Source organism: Zosterops lateralis (genome assembly GCF_965231275.1).
Source record: "Zosterops lateralis genome assembly, chromosome: 1".
Taxonomy (NCBI): Eukaryota; Metazoa; Chordata; class Aves; order Passeriformes; family Zosteropidae; genus Zosterops; species Zosterops lateralis.
In genome coordinates this window covers 140,384,679-140,410,200 of record NC_139762.1, presented here as the reverse complement: position 1 = coordinate 140,410,200, position 25,522 = coordinate 140,384,679, and the positions used below count along the sequence as shown (strand labels likewise).

Sequence of the window (25,522 nt, the reverse complement as noted above, 5' to 3'; positions counted from 1 at the left end):
CATTACTAGATTATTTAAGACTTCACTTTATCAACACAATTCATGTGGCAGTAATTAGGCACAACCTGGGTGTTAAACTCTTCCTGAAATAAGAGATACTGGGGAAAAAAATCTCAAAGGAATTAATGACAGCATTGCCTGAACAACAACATATTTATTATGTTATTTCTCTTTTATGTGATTGATTATATGATCCATCTGTTTCTCTGCAGTCAGAAAATTCAGCATCATTGAGTGAATGTTTGCATAAACATAAAGGTAGTAATAATTAGCAGAAAGGAATGGGATTTTATTTTAAGGTGGAGTGTTCAGAGCAGCAGCACCACACTTGTCAAAGAGATGATGTTATTGTTACTCTGCAGTGCAATTCATTGGCCTGTTTATAGGCCAGTTTTCCACATTTCAGCTCATTATTTGTCTCACTCTCTCACTGCAATATTTATTTATAAGTTCTGTGAAATGTAAAATAATTTTTCATCCCTATAATAAAAGTTGATAAAAATTGCAGTGTAATGCAGATCTCATCCTCAGCAGAGGACAAAAATGGGCATTTTTCAGTTTTAGCATTTAGCTTCAGTGCTGAGATGTTATTTTTCTGTACAGCATAAAGGGAGAGTTAATTAATACCTTGTCTGAAAATAGAATTTCTCACATCACTTATCTGACCTCTTTTCCTTTCCTTAAAGAAAGTAATTTTGTTCTGTTGGTTTTTTTCACTAGTGCTGATGGTGTAGCCACTGGGATCCAGAGGGATTCATGTGACTGAATAGTTTTGGGGTTTATTTTGGGATTTTGTGTGGTGGGATTTTTGGTTTGTTTGCACTTTGCAGAGGGGGGGGAGCGGTTGGTAGTGTTTGGTTTTTTGTTTGTTTGTTTGTTTGTTCGGGGAGTTTTTGCGCTGTGGTATTCCTTTGCACTTTTAATGTAGGAAAAATACTGAAGGGGCCATATCACCAGAAGTTTATAGAAAATAAACTGCTCATCCAAGAACATTCAGAGGCATTTTCACCTGCTGTTCTCACACTGTTCAGCTCACACAGGATCAGATGCTGGGGTTTGGTGAGCTGCTGCAGGATCTGGAAGAACACAGGCACCATCTCTGCACCCACCATGAGGATACAGTCATTGGTCTGTAGGAATGAACTTTGGTGACAAAGTTCAGCTTGTAGAACAAGATGATGGAGAAGAAATTCATTCCTTTCAGAGCAGCTGAATCACTGGGAAGCTTTTAGCAACTTTTTTTTGTTCTAGGAAGTGTTGGTGAGTTATAGACTCATAGAATGTGTTGGGTTGGGGGGATCTTTAGAGATTTGTCATGGCCTGCTATTACACCTCTCTCCCTTTAAATCTGTTTTAAAGCCTGTCAGTCAGCCCTGATTGCTCTTGCCCATATGGGCAGTCTGAATCTCATCTGACACAAACAGGTCCGGTTTTCTGCTGATCATCCCATTGCCAAAAAACCCCAAATTCTGGCTGTGACCCCAGCCAGGGAGCCAGTCATGGATAGACTGGGTCTGTCCCTGCAAGGATAGGGGAAAAAATGATCTGTGCTCCACATTTCCTTGATTCCAAGGTGCTGAAGTCTCTTTTGATCGCCCTTGGACTGCACATTGTGATTTCATCACCCCCAACGTGGAAGAGCAATAACGAGTAACAGTCCAAGACCTGTACCAGGCTGGGAAGTTTCCTGCTCATGTCCTTAACTTGGGAAGGAAGAGGCTTCACTAAGATCCTGTCCAGCATTTTGGACCCTCAGAAGGGAGGGTCCCTCAGAAGGGAATCACACACAGCTACAGACAGAAATGAAAAGAGGAACTAATTTTCATGTAATTACTTTAGCTTTGCTTCTGGGTGTTTCCTGCTAAACTCAGTAAAGGAAGAATGTCTGCAGTAGGAGTTGAAGTAGTTGCAGGTTGGTTTAATTAAAAGCCTGGAATACTTGGCCACCATCAGCAAGATCCAGTCTGAACCACGTGCACAGTTAACAAAAGTCAGTCTGATCATAACAGTTTCTACATAAAAAATCAAGTGAAATTATATAGAACACTGTCAAGCAGTGATTTAAGGAAATATCCGACCTAGACAGGTGGTACATAGTGCTGACCTTGCTACAGTAAGGAGTTAATACAGCCTAACACCTAATCCTAGTCTATGGTTACATCATTTGAGTGCTGGGATGTGTGAGGCAGCCTTGGGGGTGGGTGGTTATCTGCCCTTGTGTCCCACAGTTCTGGAGTCCCCAATGCGATGCTGTGTCCCTCTCTTAGCTCTTCGGGATCTGCTCTGCAGGGCTCCTTCCTCCTCACTGCTCTCCTCGGAGCTGGAGCCCCCTGTGCCTGTTTCTGTGCCTGTTGGGGGCCTTGCAGCAGGGTCTCCAGGGCAGGAGACCTTCTCCCCTCGGCACTGCTGCCCCTGAGGACGCTTCAGGCTCTCGTTGAAGGAGGCAGAAGCCATGCACTCGGCTGCAGCCTTGTCACAGGCACACAGGAGCTTCTCACACGAGCTCTGCCCAATGCCTGGAAGAGAACTTTCACAATTAATGTTTGAAAGCTGTTTAACTTACTTCATGTATAATTTGCCATGGATAGATGAGCTTTTGAAAATAAAATTTGCAAATCTGCCATGAATTTTAGCCTCCAAAGTCACCATTAATTACCTCAACAAAAGCCTGACACCAAAGTGCTGGGCAGTGGAAGGTTCTACTGGCTTTAGTTGAATTTGTGAAAGTAAATACACAAATGCCTGACTTCTGTCCACAATTATAAAATGTCTCAATGTAATTTTCTCAGCCTGACCTGGTCACATACACAGCAGTGTAATAACCTTTGTCTCAACTAGGAAAAAGTTCAAGTTTATAGATGCTAATTTTTTGTAAGCTAAATATTTTTGTCTCCGTACTCAGCTCTAGCAGCTCTGTCACTGTGTCACTCAGTCTATCATGTTGATACACTGTCATCAGGACATGAGAATTTCCTCTCACACAGGCTTACATTTTGGCATGTGATCAAAACACACAACTTCAGATCTCGAATTTCTTTCTGCATGACATCCAAGTTTCTTAACTTGCTCCAAACAGCAGTGATGAGAGAAGCAGCATCTAAAATAAACAGTAGAAGTAAATGGAAAACACTATTCTTGTATCTCAGAATGCTCACAATTATTTATCTGTCTTTATTGTCAATGCTCATTAAAACTAAAAAAATTAGTTTTCATACCCTGGATTTTTTTTTTCTATGAAGAACAAAAAACAACCCAAGCTGTTCCTACCTTCTTCCTATACTTGTTCCTACTTTCACTTCCCTCTTCCTAATTCCTTTTGTGTCATGTGTTTATGTGTCTTAAAATTAAAACACAACTCTGTTAATTACAGTTGTAACCATGATCTAATCTGCCATGAGAAGTGTCTTCCAGTGTTCAGTTCTTGGCTGGAAAACTGAAAATTGTGTCATGATACCCAGATCATGCCATCATCTAATCCAGTATTTCATGCATGGGCTCTTGTTTGTGTGTGAGTGCAGGAAAAAGGTGTGTGCTCTAGTTAGACCTGATGTGCCCTAACTGTTACCAACTTCCACAGAGGAAGAGATTTTATCTGTAAATACAACACTCCAAGAGGTGCTTTCATTTGTGGAATTCTCTGCATTGCCCCTCGTCATCAGCCGTGCTGGCTTTTGGCTGCAGCTCCAACAGAACTTTGCTCCAGCTCTGCTCCCTTCTGAAGGACAGTGTACCCTGGGTGGATGTCAATTCTTCTCTTCATAAGTCACTTTCCAAGGCACCACTTAGCCAAGTTTCACTGTAACCCTTATCTTCCACCATTTGATGTACTCCTCCTTCTGCTCTGCTTACCTCCCATTGTTCTCCTTATTTTGAGTTAGTAAGTCCTCTCCAAAACATTGACACAACAATAGAAAGTGGTTTAGAGTATTATATATTACAGTATTTTGTGGCTTTTAATTTAAGCAGATTTTTTTTTTACCCAAAATGTGACTTGACTAACTGCTACCTAGCTGTGCAATGCCCCCCAAAAAAGAGATACTGGTTTTCCTTGGTCCATGGGCACCACAGTAACACCCACAATTAGTTAATGGCACATAGAGGAGCCCAGACCTGTCCAGTGCATCGATGGGATCACCTCTTCCCTGTTGGCCACAATAGCAGCCATAGGACTCAAACTCCTCTGGGCATCTCTCAGTCAGGCAGAAGAGCATTTCTCCAAGCTGGGGCAGCTCCCTCTCCACTCCTCCACGTCCTCTCTCTTGCAGAAAGGTCAATCTATCACACACTACAAAGCAAAGTTGTTATTTGACGCATGTTTTCACTGGTTGACGGCTCTCTTATGAGGATAGAAGTGTTTCCAGAGCTATCAGAAACTTTGAAGAACAAAATTTTACCATCTCTAAATTATTACTCCAGTCCATGTATTACAGCTCTTAGAATAGAGCTGACTGAGCAAGACAGCAAAAGGGCGAGGCAGTATTTGAAGGGGAGAGAGATCCCTGTGAAGATAGAGCATACAAGTCAAATTGGGCTGCAGTGAGAATACTTAGCAGTCTTTTGAAATCTTTTCATAAATAAATTTTTATTTTGGAATATTCAAACTCAGCTGAGTATTCAACTGTTTCTGTCTTAGTAATTCAGAGAATACAGTCCTAACCTCTTGTTCTTCCACAGTGATAGCTAGGAAATGACCATGTTTTGCTGAAGGAAATAATATTTTTTTGTTGTTGTTCTCATTTGAAATATAATCCAATTTGAGCTGTGGTGCCCCTAGACCAAATGCAAGAGTGATCTGCTCTTATGGCTATTGTACTGCTGAGGTTTTGGCATCACCAAATCCCAATCCTAATGCCTCTATGGCTCCCTCTACTCAGGCAGAACTGATATTTTGAGAATTATTCATAAGATTTGAAAGAACACAGTGTTCCATATCAGGAAAAAGACATCAAAGGGGCCTCTTCTGGGACTTTGCTGGGGAAAGGATGGAAGGGGCTGATGGCTGGATAGCAGGAGAAGGAGGGAGGGAGGGCTTTTGTTCCCTCTGCATCCTCCTTTCTCCCATGAGTAATCTCATCTTCCCCTCTGCAGCTCTAGACTGTTTCTCTGCTCCTGTCAACTTCCTGTGTTCCCATGTGCCTTCTTGGGTCTTGACTCTTTCATATTAACTCACAGAACAAACCACAGGTTCAGGGAATTGATCTGTGCTCTCTAAAATCTGGTATTTTAAAATCAATTTTTCCAGTTTGGTGAAAAGTGGGTTTGATTCTTCTGCTCTTTTCCAGTTTCAGGGCTGCTTCTCTCTATTGGGAAGCCTAAAAAGATGGATGGGACAGTCCTTGAGTGTGGATTTATAGCAGTGACAGGTCTGAAATGTCTTAGGATCTCTGGGATCTCTGAGCAGAAATTGGAACAGAATCAGAAATGGTGAGAAAAAGCCTGACTGGCAAGACTGTGGCAAAAGGTCACAATGAAGAAGAGCAAGAAAGTTCCTGTTGTTGCAGCTGCTGCTGCTTATAAAACAAAGTAATTTAAAGATGTGATTATATTACTTCCAACAAACAAAAGCAGGGGAAAACATTCCCTGAGCTCATTTTCAATACTGCATTATATGAAAAATGTACTTACAAGGTTATACTAAGTAGTTTTTATAAGTGTTACTGACAGCATATTGGCAGAAGAGGTGAAAGTGATGGAAGCTTTTGTAGGTGTCTCCACCTCCTGTTTTTCTTAATACCAATACATGTGTGCTTATCTAACTGGTTTAAAATAACTATAATATTTTTAAATAATATAGACCCAATTTTAATATAGAGGTTCCTGAATATTTCATCAGATGTAATGGGGAAAAACCCCTTTATTTACCTTTTCTTGCAGGTCCTCTCTCAGACAGTCCCAGGTCCAGAGCTATTCCAAAAGCAGCTGTGCTCAGGCCACCCTTTGCTGGGCTTGTCTCTGAAGAAGACAAATGCATACATTAGATTTGTGCAGGTGGAATAAACTCTTCTTTCAGGACTGTGTCCAAAAAATGCATATTCTAAACTATTATCAACTGCAGTCTTCTAAAATTTATTCATTCTTAGTAGGAGGCTGTTTATTAATGTTTAGTTGAGCTTTCCTGGTCAGTGAGCTGCCCTTTCCAGGCCAGTCAGTGTTGCACATCCTGTATTGTATGCAACCTCCAGATTTAAATAACAAAACAGTTTAATGCTATATGTATATCCATGAAAAATGCTCTTCAGATAGCTGTGAACAGGAATAGGGGAGTGCTCTCAATTAGAAAAGGTGTAATTCCTTTTTCACTTGCCTTTTCCTTTTGTCCTTGCAGGTGTGCCTTCAGGACTCTTGTTGGTGGGGACAGTTTTGACTTGCATCGAGTTACTGTCTCCTGGGAATGAGGCAGGGGAGGTGGTTATCTCTTCCACTGGGACCAAGGCTTCCATAAATCCATCTTCTTCTGAATAAGCAGGAAAAAAGAAAGCAGAAGAAGAAATAGAAAATAAACAGCAAGATTTTAATTTTAGATAGCTGGTGAGAGTAATATCCTCAGGCAGAATGAGTGTGAATTGATGGTCATAGAGAAGGAATATCTAAGGAAAATTGGAAAAGCAGAGTATTCACACTGGTCATTTATACACATCTCTTGCCTTTCAGAAGAAATGACTGTGGTTAACTATGAGCAGTTTAACTGCTGATTTTTTTTTTTTTTTAATTCTCTATGTATTGAGAGAAAGAGCTGGGTCAGGTGCTGAAAGTCATGTTGGTTGTTGCTTAGCTGTATTGAGAGATAAAGTACAGGTGAGATGTCATGAGATGTTATTTTCTGAATAAATTGCTTTAAAAAGTGTCTGTTCAACTGAAATTTCTAAAACTGAGAGTAACATCAATAAAAGGAGAAAATTATTTAACTGATGCAGAGCTGAGTGACTGAAGGGTTTACTGGGTTGTAACCACAAAGAAATATTGAGGGGAAAATAAGTTGACAAATAATTGTTTTCAGGAGATTCTTTATCCTACAAATTGATTAGTATTTGATTTTGGATCTGTTGTTGATTAGGAATGTTTTGTTGAATTTGGAGGTACTTAAAATATTTTTCTTACTTCTTAAACCTTTTTTATATAAACTAATTTGTAAATGAAAACACTTATCAAATAGTTTCATTTTTTCTAAATGTCAATGTGAACAATGTGGCATTTCACAAAATAAACATGTTGAAAATAGCAACGGGCATGTATTTTCATATTTTTAAAGCTTCCCTTTTGAATTCTTTGGCTGAATTTATTAATTAGACTAAACTCAAATTCATTAAACTTGTCACTCTGATCTTCTGGGTTTAGCATGTGTTGAAAATAACCTGTCAGAGGATAAGAGAATAGTTTAAAAGAAATAAAAGCACTGCTAAGAACACAGCAAAGCCCATTAAAGGTGGCAGAAAGGAATCAATAGTCACACACTGGTTTTGATACCTCAGCAAGGTGCACATTTTATGCCACTTTGTTTGGCAGTGGAATGTTGAAAAAATGAAAGTGATTCATGCTGGATGTAGAAAATAAAACCAGAGTCTGGGAAATTCTACACTTAGCTAAGAATAGATATCACAAAAAATCTCCTGGGAGCTGTGCAGACCTGCAGCACAATACACAGATTTTCTGATACATTCAAGTTAATGCAGGAGAGCATTTAGTGATTTTGACCAGTGTTTAGTACAGCAATGCCCAATTCATTGGGGTTGGAGACAGGGATATTGTTCAGAGGGTGTAATCAGAGTCAAAAACTGACTGCTTTCTACTCTCCATATGCAGTTTGCTCTGACATTTTTCTGGTGGATTTCAGCCCACCTGGATAATCCTTTCTACCCAAAAGGGGCCACAGGAAACTTCCAGATCTACCAAGATGCTTCATTTTCAGCTGTACCTACTGGTGAGGCTGTGCTCCAAGCACACCTGTGAAAGCTGGAACAGGTTTTAGACTGGGAGAGAGTTTCATGAAATCATCTATAATAAAGGAGGAGGCAAAATCAAAATGAATGCTTCTGGCAGAAGATGCTGTGAATGTAATTTACAGAAACAACCATTATATCATAAAACCTTATGTGGAGAGGCTTTCAGAAATACTTGGATGAAGAGTGAAAATGAGTGGCTGGAGGCAAGGAACAGCTAATGCTTCTCAGCCAGGTTTTGTTGTTTGTGTATCTGCTATCTGACCCTGATCTAAATTTGATTCTCCAGCAGCCCTGTTGCTACCATGCAGAGTTTTAACTGTGATGCTTTTGGATGAAGAATTGCTGTGTCAGTCAAAGAAAGGAAAACTGAGGGTCACTGACCTTTTGCGGAGAGGATGGGGGGAACAGGAGCTGTGCCTCTGTGGTCCTTTGAGGTAACTGAACAAAAAACAGAGGCATCATGGTAGTTACCTTCCAGCTGAATTTCTTCCATGCATTTCTGAAATTACTTTTACTTAAAGCATTATAAAGCTTAACCAAACAGCCTGGATTTATAAAGATGGTAATTAGGAGAAGCAAAGTGTTTTGCTGAAGGATGTGCAAGTCAGCAGAAGAAATATTATCCAGAAATCCTGTGCTGAAGATTTTCGACTGCAACACCACAGAACTTCATAACAGAAAATCCATCTTGACCTGGAGTCAAGAGTCTCAAATTTGTCAACAAAAGTTTAATGACTCTTACCTCTGGCTTTGGAAGTTGCCAAGACTATGTCATGGGGCTCAAAAGAAAACACTGTTGAAAATAGATAATATAAACTCAGGAAACACATTGCCAGCAGTTATGAACAGTCAGTTTGCTGAAAAGAGCATTTCTGAAAGCAGGAAGATACAGACATATCATGGATAGGCATTTGCCTGTTTTTCTCAGTGGCATATTGATGGTTGTAGACAGATACTGATAAATCAATCTCCCTGCATGAAAATAATGTACCTAGCACTCACACAGGATTCTATGATTCTATGAAAGAAGCAGCATAAATATGACTGAATTGGGAAATTCAGTATTAAGTCCATTTGACAGGCAAATAGACTAAACAGGATTAGGTCTGGAATTCCAGTGTTGTGCACAGAAGGATTCCTTGTGAACACCTTGTGTTTGCCTGCACTGAAAATCAGGTATGGATGGGCAGCCATAGGTCCAAATAGCTCCCTAATGTCTAACTTATTTCTTTACCTGATAAAATTACTTTCATTTGTCAGCTGCCTTTTGATAAATTATAAACATAGTTATCAACTTATCTAAAAAATCATCTCCACTTTTTTTCTGTGTTAGGATGTTGTGATGTGAATTAAAACTAGTTTGCCTTTGAATGAGTTTCTCAGTGATGCTTAGCTTTGGTTTAATGAAGATTCCACTGTTGTTGATGTTGAAGCTTCTTTGGACTTAAACAGGGAGACAACTGGTTAAATAGTAAATGGTTCTCCAAATGTTTTGGTTTTGCTTCAAAGACTGATTAGAATTATTATCTGTGCTGTTTTCAGCTTTCTGAAATACCTAATACCGGTTTTTATTCCTTGGTAATACTTGGAGTCTTATAATGGACTGTGCCTCATTAGGGAACAGGAGTAGCTGTTTTTTCAGGAAGTAAAAGATTGCTACAGAAGTGCAAATACAGGTGCTCTCACTCCTTCAGGAGTTCCATTTTCTATTACAAAGTGTCCCAGAAGCAGATAGAAAAACGTGAACCAACACTGGAACTGCTGCTAGGCCAGAATGAAAAATATGGTAAAAAACTACTTTGATAATACAGGAGCGATATGAAGGAACAGCCAGCACTACATTCAGCATAAAGCCTTTTCAGGCACCTACACTTGTGCATGTGCTGCTATAAAAAAAAAAAAAAAAAAAAAAAAAAAAAAAAAAAAAAAAAAAAAAAAAACCAACCAAACAAAAAAACTACAAATAAATCCACAAACCTTTAAATGTCAGAAACATTGTTTTTTAAAAAAGAAAAAAAAAAATCCATATGGTTTTCATATTCCAGATTCACATTTAGGGCAATGGCACACACAGAGGACACATTAAATCTTGAACTCAGGTTCTCAAAAAAATTCAACTTTTGACATCTCCCCATGCAAGCTGGTCTAGTGGAAAGTGTTCCTGCCCATAGCAGGGGGTTGGAATGAGATAAGGCCCCTTCCAACACAAAACCACTCTGTGAATTTCTGGGTTAAGCAGTGGCCTGGTTGCACATGTCCAGTGCATGCTGCTTGTGTGCTTGGCAGACATGGGGTCTATGAACAGAGAATCATGGAATTGTCAAGACAGGAAGAGACCTTCAGATCACCCAGTCCCACTGTCAGCCCAGCACTGCCCCTGTACCCCTAAACCACTAAACCAACATCACCCAGTGTTCCTGACACCTCCTAAACACCTCCAGGAGTGGTGACTCCACCACCTCTCTGGGCAGCCCATTCCAATGTCTGAGCACCTGAACAGTGAAAACATTCTTTCAATATCTAATCTGACTCTCCCCTGTCTCATCTTAAGGACGTTTCCTCTGATTGTTTCCCTGCAGGCACAGTAGAAGAGACCAACTACACCCACCTCACCACACCCTCCTGTCAGGTGGTTGTAGAGGGCAGTGAGCCCACCCTGAGCCTTCTCTTGAGACTAAACAAACCACCTGCCTCAGCCACTCTTCATCAGACATGTTCTCTAGTCCTCTCATGAGACTTGCTGCCCTTCTCTGGACACACTACAGCACCTCAAGGACCTTTTTAAAATGAGGGACCTAGAACTGAGCACTGCACTCGAGGTGCAGCCTCATGACGCTGAGGGGTGCTCACAGCCCTGCTCCTGCTGGTCACACTATTGCTGACACGGGCCAAGGTGCCATTGTCCTTCTGGGCCACCTGGGCACACGTGGGCTCCTATTGAGGCAACTGTGGACCAGCACTCCCAGTCCATTTTCCAAAAAGCTGTGATGCCACTCCTCCCTTAACAGCAGTGTGGCTTTGCTTGTGATGGAGCCACAAAACAAGAGTTCAGCAGCCAAACTGGGTAATAGTCTAGGGCTGGTCTCACTCTCTACATCATATCTTGGCCCTCTATTACAAGTTGTCCTCTCCCAGAGCTACCAAGGGCTTTGGGTACTTCTGTCCCTGGCCTCTCGTGTTGCAGTGCTCACCATGCAGGCTAGAGAAAAGATTCTCACACTGCAGCACTGAGGTTTTGCAAGTACCCATTCCTCATAAGAAAACCACTGATTGTAGCAAAGAAAAAGAAGACTGTCATGAGAACTACTTGGTCTTGTGGTTTAGAGACTCACCAAGGAGGCTCCAGAGTGAGGAGGTTTCAGCCTGACTCTCTTCCTAAATAAACCACCAAACTGGAGGCTGTTGGCACAAACCATGCTCAGAATTTCCTCGTGCTACTGCTTGACCTTAATTAATTCAGTATTTTTTAAAGACAAGAAATATGTAATTGACTCTGGGTCCAGTGGTTGGCAACCACAGAGAGCACCTCTGCCAAACAGCTCACCTGCTCCAACCTGTGTTCCCAAGGAAAAAAGGCTGTTTTGATGAAAACAGGTTTTTGTTGCAGAGTGCTCATTCTCAGCCCTTGGGAAACTTACTGTAAACACTGGTTAAACATATTAGATGCACAAATTGGAAAATTGCACCTTCCCATTCAATCTTGAATCCATCACCAAAACATTACATCTACTCTTACATCAGTCCTTTTAGAAGGGCAGAAAGGAAGGAAACATCTTGTATTCTCTCAGCTTTTGGAAGCTGAAATCAGGGGTTTTTTTCTCTCTAATTTGCAAACCTTCCTCTGCAGATGCAGTCACAGCTTCTCTTTCCTCAGTCCTTTGTTGAACCAACTCTGAAAAAAAAAAAATTACTCCAGAAACTCATGGCTTAGGGTGCTCCTTAGACTGTATCACAGCATAATATGATCAGAGTCATCAGAAGAGAATTTATTTCTAAATATTATTATAATTACAGGAGTAGTATTAAAATCACTTTTGTATTTATATCTGGATACTAAATTCTACTGAAATATAATCAGGCACCTAAAATTAACAGAGGCGCTCAGTGAACTAAAATTGAATCTGCCTTTATCAGCAGTGATAAAATCAGCATTATTTTCCTGTTGCACCAGACAATTTCCCCTTTATTTTTAGTGTATTGGATCTACCATTCTGTATATTAGGTCCATCTAATCCCAGTGAAAGCTTACTGGTCTTAAAAGAAGACAACTACCTGGCTTTGATGCAAACCTTCCTGGGGCATTTTCTTGTCCCTTGATGCATTCAGGAGGGTGTGCACACATCCAGGGTGTGATACAGGTGTGTGTGTGTGTGTCTTCCTCAGCACTGGAGGCTGTGACTGTGAGCCAAAGTATCAGAAAAGCTAATGCTGCTTTTCCACATCTCCCTCAGCCTGGGACCCCAGAGGTCCTGCCCCTGCCATGCTCTGATTACAATCCATATTGATGAAGTTTTTAATCCAGGCCTGATCCCACGGGGTAGGCATTTGGTCTTGCAAAGCTGTAATTTCAGCTACAGAGCATGGATCAGTGTGTGACCATGGGGATAAACAATTCCCTTCATCCTTAGCAGGGATTTCTTCCTTCCAGAATAGAAACCAAGTAACTGAACAGAGTAAGCCTGGTTTTGCTTTTCAGACAGTTTTTGAATGGTTTAAGGGAAGATTTGGGTTAGCAATATTTTCAGCATTTCCTGCTAGTGACCTCATCAGAGGTATCACTCATACATTCCAAGTAGAAGAAGCTTCCTGAATAAAAAAGTTTCTTCACATCTAACTGGAATTTCCCTGTTGCAGTTGTATTCCTTGCCTCTTGTCCTGTCCCTGTGCACCTCTAGGAAGAGTCTGGCTCCATCTTCTCTTCACATCCCATTCAGTACTTAGAACAGCAAAAAGATCTCCCCTAAACCTTTGTATCTTTCCTCCTGGGCTCCAGCCCCCTTCCCCAGATCAGAAGCCACTCCTGGCCCTCCTCCAGGATAGTAATCAGTCTTCTAGCACCTTCTCTCCTGGTGTTCACCCAAGCAGCAGTAGATGGACGGGACATATGAAACCAGATTTATGGCAGGAAAGCACTCAGCTCCTGCTTCATTCTCCCTGGGTCACATTTGATGCCAGCAGGAAATCTGGCAGGAGGGGGCAGTCGATCAGACCCCTATTATTACCTGTAACTGGAGATGGGCAGGAGGAGACATCCAGCCCATTCAAGGAGGAGTTAATCTGTGCATTCACAAAGCATTCAATGGCATCTTTGTCACAGGTGCAGAGGAACTGTACACAGGGATCCACAGACTCTGGAAATAAAACAAAAATCCAAACAAGGTGCTTTTGAAAAATATTTTTCCACCTTCTGCTTTTTCCTCCCTGAAAGGTTTGTATTTTGTTAGTGCAAACCTATTTATACTGTTCTTTTCCATACAAAACATGGTCAAGTTTCATAGTCCAATTCTTGTTTTAAACATCATTTGATGCAGCCTGGCATGGCTGTCAATAAATTATTTCCTGTTTGGTTGTGTCTGCAGAGTATTGAGGACTACAAAGCCATGCTCTAACTTTTCCATGGAAAACTAATCCAGTTGATATTTCATTTAACATTTCACAGACTTCATTAAAATATTCCTCCTAACTCCAAGAAGTCACAGTCCACAATCCAAGCCTTTCATGTGAGATGTGATTTGCTCCTTATAAAGAATCAGAGAACCTTAGAACAGCTGGGATTGGAAGGTGTGTTAAACCTCATGTCATTCCACCCCCTGGGACACCTTCCATACGACAGGTTGCTCAAAGCCCCATCCAACCCTGGCCTTGAACACTTTCAGGGTTGGGGCACCTACAACTTCTCTGGACAACCTGTGCCAGTGCCTCACCACCCTCAAAGTTAAGAATTTCTTCCTAACAAGGAAGGATGTGAAACAGTTTCCCAGGAAATACTATTTTCCCTCTTCAAAATCTCCTACCTTTCAGAGTTTAAACAAATATTGACTTTTCCTAGCTGTCACACTTCTGTTTTGTGTTTGTGATGGGGACTTTATGGAAGGAGCTTAAAAAGCATTTTTAATGTTTAAATGCACCTGGACTATTCGAGATTTGCCTAAATAGTAAAAAATGGTTTTAATTTGAAACAAGAAATGGAAATTGGATCAGATTGTTATGTAAATAGGACATAAGGGTATTACTTTGGGGATTCTGCTCCTCTTTTCTCCTCAAAACATGTTCTAGCATATACTCTTTTCTGAGAGCCAATACTTGATGAAAAATTATATTAAATGTTATTAGGCTTTAAAGAATCCCACTGCATTCTTGTGGGCCTGTACCAGCAGCATTGCATGGAAAAGTTCCTGTTATGATCTCTGCCCTCACTGGTGATAGTGCTGCAGCTGAGGAGTGTGTGACCCACTGAACAAAAAACTTAATCTCTCAAAGTGCAGAAAAATCAGGCCTTGTTGCCACAAAATAAGGTTGTTTTTCAGGTCTCTCCTCAGCATCTGCTGCATTTCTGAGGTGTGGAGACACCTCAAGCAATGCTTAGTGGTCCTGCAGAGTAAGGGAAACCCCAGGAAGAGGCTGCCTGTTGGAGGAGCTCTGGGAAGTGGAGATGGTTTCTGATTAATTTGTCTGTATCTCTTGGTAAGTAGACTAAAACAAACTTCTGGTCACAGTGAGGCTCCGGTGTTAAGCTCTTTTAGCAGGTCAATCTCACCACAAGTCAGGTTTTTAGTAGAGCAGGTGGCATCTGCAGAGATCTTTGCTGGGTCCCAGGTGCACTCCATCTCCAGCGCCTCCTCGTAGCATTTGCGGTGCTGGAAACAGCATCTTAAAAAGGAAATCACAGAGAGCTCAAACAATTCCATTTCAGCTCAAGGTCAGACTGATGCCAGGTAGCTCTTATGCAAAACTAGAAAAGATGCCAAAGGAGAAAAGGTGTGATCCCCAAACAAAAGAAAGGCTGAGTGGGTCAGAGTGGTGGGATAATCACAGCCACATGCAAAACTGAGTGGTGGGAGCAGGTCTTACCAGACATTTCTGTCCTTCTGTGCTACCCAGGTGCTTGCAAGGGCTTTGCAGACACTTTAAATGAGAAATCCACTACCAGTGCACAAATACTTCCCCTCAGTCCTGTCAGATCACTGACAAGCAAAACCTCACAAGTCAGCTCTGCAGATCTCAGATCCAGTCCTGTCCCAACCTTTGTCACTGCAAATTTGACCAACTACACTGAACCTGGCACCCATGGAGGGTTAATGGCTCTGCAATGTGAATTCATGTGTCTCATTTAGACTATACAAATATATGTAGTTTTATCCTCTATTTCTTGTACTTGGATGCAACAACCGCAATTGAAATGCATCATTTAGCCATGGGAAAGGGCCACAAAATATTTTTCTCACACTGGAGAAAAGCAATTTTCTCCTGCCACTATACAACACAGGCAGTCAGAAACCTTGTGTTTTCCTGCACCCCTGCTGTCCTGCCAACCTCAAACTGCCTGCAGGGCCATTTAAGCTTTGAATAAGAATAAAAAGTCAACTAAATCAACAAGCTCTTCTTCAATCCTCTCCTCTCTTCAGCTCTTTGTGCAGATAAATACAACACCTCTGCATTGACATCAGCTGTAAATGAAATACCAGTAAAACAGTCATCATTTTCCCCAGGTAAAATTGTTACATAGATTAAAGGGTCTTGCTGTTAGATTCAGATTGAAATACCCTCATTTCAGAGAAATGGACTCAAAACACAGCTCTGTTATTGAGTTGCATTTGGCCTGGACAATGCTGAAGGCAAGGACAACACGAGCATCCAGACCCAGCACCTGCTGCCAGGAAGGCTGACATCTGCTCCTTGCCAGAGTTCCTTCTAGGGAGCTTTTCTAGGCTGCACATGCCCTTTTTCACCTCCTATGTTTAGAAAGAATTTCATATCAAATCACTGACTGCATTAATAAATAATGTTCACACTATTTAATTTGTCTTCAAAACCAGAGAAGGTGTCAAAGGAATCAATCTAAAAAAAGTGAGGGCAAATAGCATTCAGCAGAAAGGTCTGATGGCTCCTCTGCACCACAAATCCTACTGTGCCTTGTTCCAGAGATGAGGCAGAAATCTGTGAGCTCCATCAGGAATGGGGTTTTGAACACCTAATGGTGATGTCTCAACACTCTCCTGACTCTACCTGAGGTCTAGTGAGGTGTTAGCATCTAAAAGCTCCTCTAACTGCAAAAGAAATCTAACACAAACTCTCTGTGCCTCTTGTTTGTTCAGAGATTCACAATTACATGAACATTTACTGTAACAGTTAATCTAAAAAATTGCTTTGTTTCCCTTTGCAAGCAGGACATTGTAAGACATGGATTGTCTTCTGAGCCTGCTTCTTTTTCACAAGGTCTGTGGAGGTAGACTTGGCTCCTAATTTAAATATGACAATGAACTACTCTGGGAAATGGGAAATGGATCTCACAGGGACTTTTCAATGCCTTAAAAACCTGCAGTGAGGCATTGAGCCCTTTTGTGTGGAACAGAAATGGCACAAACAAGCCCCAAGATTTGCAAAACTAATTTCTAAGATATAAAATCAGTGAAAAACAATTGCAACACTGTGGGAACTGTCTCTGGGAAAGACACACAAACCACTGGTTTGGAGGCTCCCTTGAATGCAGAGCACATCTCTGTCAGTGGCAAGGCAATAATCAGTCTCTGTTTGCTGCACACGGCAGTAGGAATTCTGTGCTGGTAAGGAAACCTCACCCCAGGGCTGCAAAACAATTTGTAAATACAAACTGGCTTTGTGGATGATTCTCAGGACAAACGTGCTGATGGATGTTTCTGCAGTTTCTGGGTTTGTGCTGCTCTGCATTAAAATGAAGCTGAGTAAAGCAAAAGCCCAGGTGCTCAGCTCTTGAGTATCAATCCATTGAACCAACTCGAGCTCCCATTTCAGGGTGTCATCACAATTGTTCAGAAAACCTTTCACAAAGAAGTTCTGTGGCTCTTTTCCAGTAGCAGGGTTAGATCTCCATTTTCCCAGCCATCCCATGCTGCAGAGTGGATGGATTAATTTCCACCTGTCTATAGGCTTAGCATTTTCTGAGCCATTGCTATCTTCGCTCAGGGAATTAATATATTACATTGCTGTAAAACTAATTTTCTCTGCAGACATGGATGTATCTTGATTCTCTTTGAATTTCCTTTCCCATCTCCTGCCGATTTAATTGAACAACCATTTGATTGTCCTGGCCTGAGATTACATTTTCTCTCAGATGGTGTGGGTCTTACTTACCCCTAAATAAATCTATCTTTCTATTACTATTTTTAAATCATTTATACAGGTGTTAAGCTTTGGATAATCAAAGCATGAGGGCATTTATTACCATTCAGGGAAGAAAAGGACCTCTCACAGATATGACTTACTCATCAGCTTCATCCACAGGGAGCCCTTCCATCTCAAACCGGCAAGAGCAGCCATAGTCTTCAAAATCCCTGGGACAAAACCCAGTGACACACTTCAGTTTGTTCACAAAGTTGAGAAGGGCAGGGAAGTTAGTGAAGATGGACTGTAACCAGGTGAAGTGAGAACCCAGGCAGTCTGGAAAGAGAACAGCCATAAAGCACCTGGTAAGTGGAGGTGAGGCAGGTGTGGGACACACACATTTGCAGGAACATGGAGACCAGGCAAGGCAGTGACATTGGGCAGTGCTTGGCAGCACTGTTTAGTGTTACAGCGGTCTTTGGGGAGATCTGCATCCACAAAAATCCTGTTTCATCTTAGTAAATATATAAAAACAAACCCCACAGGGTTTCTATTCCATGCTCAAGTACAATTGGAACAAGTACATACCAAAAAATAATGCAACACTTTCCACATTTTGAAAGACTCCGTTGAAGAGTGTGTCATTGTCTAAATGAAAAAAATAAACAAAGAAGCTTACTTGTAAAAAAATAAATGACCATAAGTGTCCCCAGATTTCCCCTGGTCTCACTTCAGTGGTTAAACCATTTTGAGATGAGTTCTTAGCTTCTGCAGTACAAGGATTCCCACTGCCATGCAATATTGCAGAAAGTAAAGCTTAAACCTTTCTTACTCAAGATTCTCTCAGGTGTGTTAAGCAGCTCTGGCAGGAATGCTGGCGGCTTCAGTTCTTGGCCACCTACCTCAGCAAATAAATTTGAGAAGAAAAAGGTTTAAAAGTAAAAAAAAAAAGAAAAAGCCAAAAAGCAAAACCCACAAGATCACAATAAACCAGCAACACATATTTCATTATGACACACTGAAAATATTTTGAATATCTTCCTACACAGGTAAGCTGATTTATCAAAACATGAAATACTTGCTCAGCTCTACACTCACCCTGGGAAGCCCAAAATTGGACTGGTATGGACTGGTGTGGACTGGTGTGGACTGGTAATTCACATTCACTTCAGCTCCAAACCCAGTCTCTGTTAAATGAGTATTGCTGCTGAGGATGAGCTAACCCTTGTCTTGCTGTTCTCATCTGAACAGTAACATTTACTGGGACAATTCAGTAGAATTATATAAAATTGGTTTAGTGCCCACCTATGTCTCAAAGATTCTGTAACCCTGTGCTGGAATGTGAAGCAAGGTTATTTGAAGTGATTTGGTTGTTCTGAGTCCATCTTGGTTATTGCCTTATTGCCTCATTGTCTCTCTTCCTATAACTCTTTATATTTTAAGTTAATTTTTTTGTCTTCCTTTTGAAGATGACATTGTGGATTTGGTGTATTTTCAACACTTCCATTTTTTTTTTCTGTTGGACAAGTCCTGAATTAGAGTAAAATCTAATATTTGTTCTCTCCCTTCCCATTTTTTAACCTGTTCTTTTCCTCTGCATGATTTCAAAAGTCAGTATATTACTTTGGATTTATTTAACCTTGGCTTTTTTTAAAAAAAAGTAGTAAGTAAAGGGTATTTACTGTCTCAAGAATCTAAATATTTAAAACCAAAAAAGCCCATAACGTTAAATTCATGGCATCACTTATGTCTCAGAATAACTGGCCTTAGGAAAGCTGTCCTTTCTCTCTGTAAGAACTCTGGAAAAGAGCTGACAAGTTGTCTTGCTCATCTGTTACATTTTCCTGCAATAAATATAGGTGTAAAAGTAAAGCAGAGCAGTGGGGATTTTAGATAGGAGGCTTAACTCTATGTTTAGCAAAAGATTAGGAAAAATAGGATTTGTTTCTCTTTTTTGAGATCATATATAAGTGCTTTCTCAAGATGTCCACAACTTTGGTGGTGTGAACAAGATTTTCATGGTAACAGTCATATGCTCCCAGCAATTAATTTCTCAAGTTCAGTTGCAGAATATGGATACAGGATTGAGTCAGGAAGAGGTGCTTCCTCTTGTGTTATTCTTTTTCCTGAAATACTTGGTCACAATGAGAAGCTATTAAATAAACAGTAATCCATCAAAAGCATCCTTCTCTGCAGCAGGACTAAGGAGAGCAAATTGCTTTCCACAAACCAGAAAAAGTCTCCCAACAAATGCTGGTCTTTTCACAGAACTGAAACAAATCTGTTGAAAGCTTCATGGCCATGAGGAATTCAGCTTCAGGTGAAATAATGGTGCAAAAAAACCAGCATTGAATGCTATATTTGTACACATGCTTGCTAAAGAAAAACTAACCCCTATTTTCTGGCTTAAAGCCTGTATTTCCTCTGCAGTGACAAACATCACCTGGGCCAGGTTCTGCCAAGTGCAACTGGAGCCAGGTTTGGCACACTGCATAACACCATAGCTCAAACTAAGTCTGGAGGAACAGCCACTAATCATTTGGTTCTTTCAGCAAAATATTTGGGATACATGGAAATCCCAATAGAGTTGAAATGCATCAGAGGAGAAAATTGACAAAACCATAATTCAGAGGTACTGGAAGCTGTGATTGCTCCAGTACCTCCACTTGCAATTAGTTCTTCTGAGCAAACTGAACTGTGTACATCCAATTAACACATAAATATTTGAAGCTCCCCTGGATAGGAGTGTCTGCTCAGCATTTTGGTAAATCATTGGCTCTTCTAATCCTCTCATTACAAGGAAAAACTTTTCTAATTGTCACCAAGTCAAGATCGATGAACCAATATTTGCTAACAAGATTGCTTACTTTTGTTTTAATTGGGGGTGGGAGGAACAAGGAGAAAATACTTTCTGGAGTAATTACTCTCTTTTTGTCTTTTGGTATCATGTATTTGGAACTACTGGTCCTATGTCATTGCCTGCAGAGACAGTGAAAGATTTCACTACAAAAATCAATCCTTTAAAACTCAGATGACCCTGGGGATGCCAGCTGGTCTCAGCTATCTCTAAAACCTATTAAAAAATTCCGTAAATTTTGAGAAGACTTTTATGACACATCAGCTCTTGGGTTTTCCCATTGTACACCTCATCCATGGAATTTCTTTTAATGTTAAGTTACATATAGAATTGCTTATGGATTGCATCTGTGACTTTCCTACCTGACAACAGTTTTCTGAAATGTTGGCTAAAAAGAGGCCATCAAAAAAACATAATTCCCCTTCCAGTTGTCTTTTTTAGCCATGGCTCAGTAAAATGTCCTAATGCAGGACACATATATAATGGACACGCTCATTATAATCCTTGGGAAGCAAAAACCTCAACTATGCCAGGAAAAGTCAGTGTGCAGCAAACCCAAACCATTTGATTTATTCAAGGTAATTCACATTAATTCCTCTCAAAGATGCTACTTCATGCACAGATATTTGCTTCAGTCTCAAAGCAGGGATCAGCTGAATAAATCTCACAGAAATATGAATCGATAATCCTCCCCAAATCTAAATGTGGTAACACTTTAAATCTTCATGTTCTGATTGCATTTGCTAGGGGGAAAGAATCTAAACACTTGCACAGGCTTTTAATAAACATTAAAAGGAGGAATTTTTCTTCAAATATTTTGTCATAAAAATGTATGAATGTCCAGATATTTTTAAGTGCATTATCAATATAAATATAAATATAAATATAAATATTTATTTAATAAATAGTGCAGGTATTTTGGCATTTGATGTCACTACAGTGGAAAATGTGAATATTCTTTCTGATTTCTCTCTCTATAGTTGGAGTCTTAAGGTTCAGCCTCATCATTTCAGCCTGTATATTTTGTGTTAGCCCTGTTTCTTTTCTGAACTGCAATGCAAGCAACCCCTCAAAAGAGGAACAACTGGTGAAGTTTATGAAGGTCAGTGCAGAATTTTTCTGTGCCAGGGTCCTGAGTTTTCTCTTCCCTTTAGAAATGTCCCCATGGATTGACCAGAAATGGTGATAGACCTTCTAAGAGTCCTTCTCTTCACTTCACATCATAACCCTTACTTACACTCCTACACAATGCAGAGACTGCAGAAATTTGAGGTGTTTTCCCATCCCTGACTCTGGGAAGTTCATTCACTCATGACAATAAAACCTAAAGAGTTTTATGAAGAAAAACCCTATTCACACTAAAATTCAAAAGAGGAGCTTTAACTTGACATGGGTTACATTTCAAGATGGACTGAATGGTTTGGAAAATTAAGACAATGAAATGTATTTAATGAATAGAATCTCTTTATATAAAACTTATAAATTTGGAGTTTTAATGACTTAAATAATGACAAAATGCTAGCAAAAATAAGTTACAATTTTTTGGTTGTATTTTTCACCCCACTACATGTTTTGCTGCTCCACTACAAGTCCTGAGAAAAATATTTTATAAGAACTTAATAAAGAAATATCTTCAAGTGGATTTAGGTTTTGAACACCAAAATTTGAGGAGAGAGAAGGTGTATTTCTAAGGGGTTGTTACCAAATGCTCATACTTAAAATAGAATTTGGACATAATGTCTAATAACAATAAAATACATTGTCACTTACCACTGGACACCACCATGGACATTGACACCAGCAGAAATACAATCATTTTTTTGTTTAATCCAAAGACAAGAAAAAAGTCACACAGCAGACTGGTGTGCCTGGTAAATTTAAGTAAAATATTAGACAGGATGTTATCTCTTCAGTCTGGAACTGGGAAGACACCAGCTTGGGAATTCATTCTTTTTGTAGCCTGGATCTATTTCTGCTTGATAAAATTCAGTTTTTACCCGTATCATAGTAGATGCACATAGTATAGGAATGATAAGCCTTATATATCCCTATTTTACCAATGTTGTCTAAAAGTCTGACTAACAATATTTATTTTGGTATTGTTTTGAGTCAACAGAATCTATGAAACTGCCATGTAGGAATAAAATGGTGCACTTGCAGTTTCTTTTGTTTTGCAAACAGTTTTCACATCTTCCTTCATCCCACAGAATGTTCAAACAATTCTTATGTTTAAATGATGATATTGTGAAACACTGTGCAAATGAAGAATTATTCTGATATTACATCTATGGAACACAGTTTATCTGGAATCCATTATATTTGTTCCATATCACAAAAATTTATAGTCAAACATTTATTCTAATCTCTGTTGAGACTGGTTTAATATATCATAAACTTTTCTAATGAGAAATATGATGTTATTTGGAGATCTTCAAGAAATGTGTGTAAAAAAATCTTCTAAATGTATTGCACAAATGATAGATTGGTTTTTAACTAGTCACAAATTACTTCAAATTTAGAACAATTTTCCAAGTAAAGTCAGGCATAGGGCTTTTTACAGCCAAATAAATGAACATATATATACATATATCAGTTTTCAAATATGTCCCTACTGATTATTACCTGCTTTTCTGAGCTCAAATATGGAATTCATTTCTATTAGAAAATCTTATAATATTTCATCAGGAAGTAAGATTATAAATCTCAGGAAGTGAGATTATAAATCTAACAGCTCTAAATATTTATGGTCTGTTTTCCCAAATTTCTTGCCTATATTTTTGTCTATTACTTGTAAGTCACAAATAGCTTATTCTACATTGTTTTCTTCCTGCTCCCCTTGTTATAGAGAACATCCAGAAAGACTTACCTTGAGGGATATTATCCCAAAGCAGATGGATGGAACACAAATGAATATCAGCAAAGCTAGTACTAAGTTATTTATACCAACTTGGATATAGACCTCACCCATGTGATCACTTCCTTTATCAAACCCACTTCAACATTTATTAATTAATTCTTCCACGAGATTCCTTAGAGTCATTGTGCCCACAGTGTATCTGGTGATATGGCTCCAGCCATGTAAAGGATCTATACCAAAAAGTCTGTCCTGCAGGTGCTTTCACCATTTAATAACTTTCCCTAATACCCTTGGCTGTAATTAAATAACAGTCATCCCATTGTTATTAATCACTCACAAAATCTCTCAGGCATGTGAATATGGCTTTAATAGCTTAGCAAGAGGTAGTGTTCAGTGATGAAAGATGAGTGAGAGTTTACACAGCTTTAAACACTGGCATTCCTCAGGGCTGGGAAGTCTTCTTTAATCTATCCACGGTGGCTGTGATCCAAGGCTGAGTGAAATCCAGGAGAAGGTTGATTCGGTGAGCTTTGGGAAGGCTGCTTTTCATCAGGAACCTGTGCTTTCTGCCAGGGCCAGGCACAGCTACCCTTCAAAGAGTCCATCAACAGAGGCAAACTGTCCACTGAACTGTAGCATGGAGAAGTGAGAAGTCTAACGATTGGGAATTGTAAAAATACTTACATGAGCAAAAGGCCCTTTGACTCTGTGACCTACAAGGTTTTCAGGAAGGCTTTAGACATGGTCACCTCTTAGATCCTTGTGGAGCAGCTGTTGATATCTGAGCTGGATGCGCCTCGGGAAGTGGGTTAAAAACTGACTGGTGGGGCCCCAAGGGCAGTGGCCAGTGGCAAAAAGTCTCTTGTGAAGCCAGAGGCTGGTGGTGCCTTCCAGCAGTCAGTGCTGGGTCCAGCCCTGCTCAGTGTCTCCATTAATTATCTGGATGATGGGGCAGAATGGACCTTCGAGGGCTGGCAGGTGGCACTGAACTGGGATGAGAGACTGGGATTTCAAAGGGTCACACTTTCTGCCATCCAGAAGGACCTCAGCAGGAACTCCATGAAGCTCAGCAAGAAGTGCCTTGCAAGTCCTGCACCTGGAGCCTCATACCCCAGTATGTGCTGGGGGCCACCCAGCTGGGGAGTAGCTCAGGAGAAAAGGGCCTGGGGTCCTGCTGCACACAGGGTTGAACAGGAGTAAGAGGTGTGCACCTGCAGCAGAGAAAGTTCAGGATCTCCTTGGCTGCATTGGCAAAGTGCTGCCTGCAGATTGAAGGAGGAGCCTTGTCCCTCCACTCTGCACTGGTGAGGCCACACCTGCAGGCCTGTGTCCAGTTCTGGGACATCGGCATAGGACAGACAAGGAAAAACTTGAGACAGTTCAGAGAAGGGGCACAGAGAGGATGAAGGGACTGGGATATCCCTCATGGGCAGAGAGCAAGAGAGCTGGGGCTCTTCACTAGAGGAGACTATTGATGGGCATCTCATCAACCCAATAAACCCCTGAGGGGAGGAGGGTGCAAAGAGGACAGAGCCAGTCTCTGTGCAGTGACCTGACAAGAGGCAATGGTCACAGCTTTAGAGCTGCTGCAACAGGGGGAGATCTCCCACAGCATGGCAGTGCCATGGCCATGTTACAGCACTTCTTGGACTTCACTAAGTTCCTATTGGCCCATTTCTGCAGCCTGTTGAGGTCCTTCTGGATAGAGCATGTCTTATTCCCAGGATATACTCACTGTATCGACATTCCTATTTATTCCATTGGCCTAAATTTGAGAATCTGCTGTAATTGGTGCTTTTCCAAACTATCCTGCTCTTTGACATGACAGAAGTTCTTCTCTCACGCTATTGTGCACAACAGTGAAATGTATTTTGGAAGAGAACTACTGCATCCCACCTCTCCCTGTGGTCAGCATTGCTTATATTGCCACTTTTCTCCTTGGTTTTGCCTTTGAACACTCCCTTTTTCAGTGAAGTATCAATGTGCAGCAGTTATAATGCAAATAAACTTCTTATTTAAAAACAATATTAATGGCTTGGTGACACACTCTGGGTAGATAGTAGCATAATGTTGTCACAGCATAGAAAAATATGGGATCGTGTAATTGATTTGGTTATTCTTTCGTTTTTTTAGAACTGATTTTTAGTTTACCAGACTTGCATATAAAGGACATGAAAGCTGGGTTGGAAGGGGCTCTGAGCAACCTGATCTAGTGGGGTTGGCGGTAAATAATCTTTAAGGTCCCTTGCAACCCAAACCATTCCTATAATTCCATGTTTCTATGAATCCTGGTGAGCTCACACAAATATATCTCAAAATACAAGAGATTCTGTCACTTCTTGAGTTGACACTGCACAACAGGTATTGCTAAAGTAATGGAAATTTTTGATTTAGAACATAATCTGCATGTGTTTAACACCAGAGAGTCCTTCTTGCCTTCAGTATTTCAGGTTGCTTTTAAATTACTTTGCGTTTGTTAATTTTGATTGCTATGTCTCAAATGTCAATAAAATAGAAAGAAACTATTTGCATTCACTAGTCAACCATGTAAATATCCTTTATAAAATA

General features: G+C 40.4%; 1 protein-coding gene across 1 annotated transcript; it reads right to left on the bottom strand.

The window, feature by feature from the left end:
* Nucleotides 1–2,205: 2,205 nt before the first annotated feature.
* On the bottom strand, nt 2,206–24,299 carry OC90 (otoconin 90; the record flags this gene model as incomplete). Its single annotated transcript, XM_083861000.1, has 11 exons — nt 2,206–2,516; nt 2,991–3,097; nt 4,111–4,285; nt 5,863–5,952; nt 6,305–6,454; nt 13,163–13,291; nt 14,698–14,810; nt 17,402–17,576; nt 17,829–17,888; nt 18,073–18,138; nt 24,065–24,299. The coding sequence occupies 11 exons, from the start codon at nt 24,297–24,299 to the stop codon at nt 2,206–2,208; spliced, it is 1,611 nt and encodes a 536-aa protein (XP_083717126.1).
* Between the last annotated feature and the right edge of the window lie 1,223 nt (nt 24,300–25,522).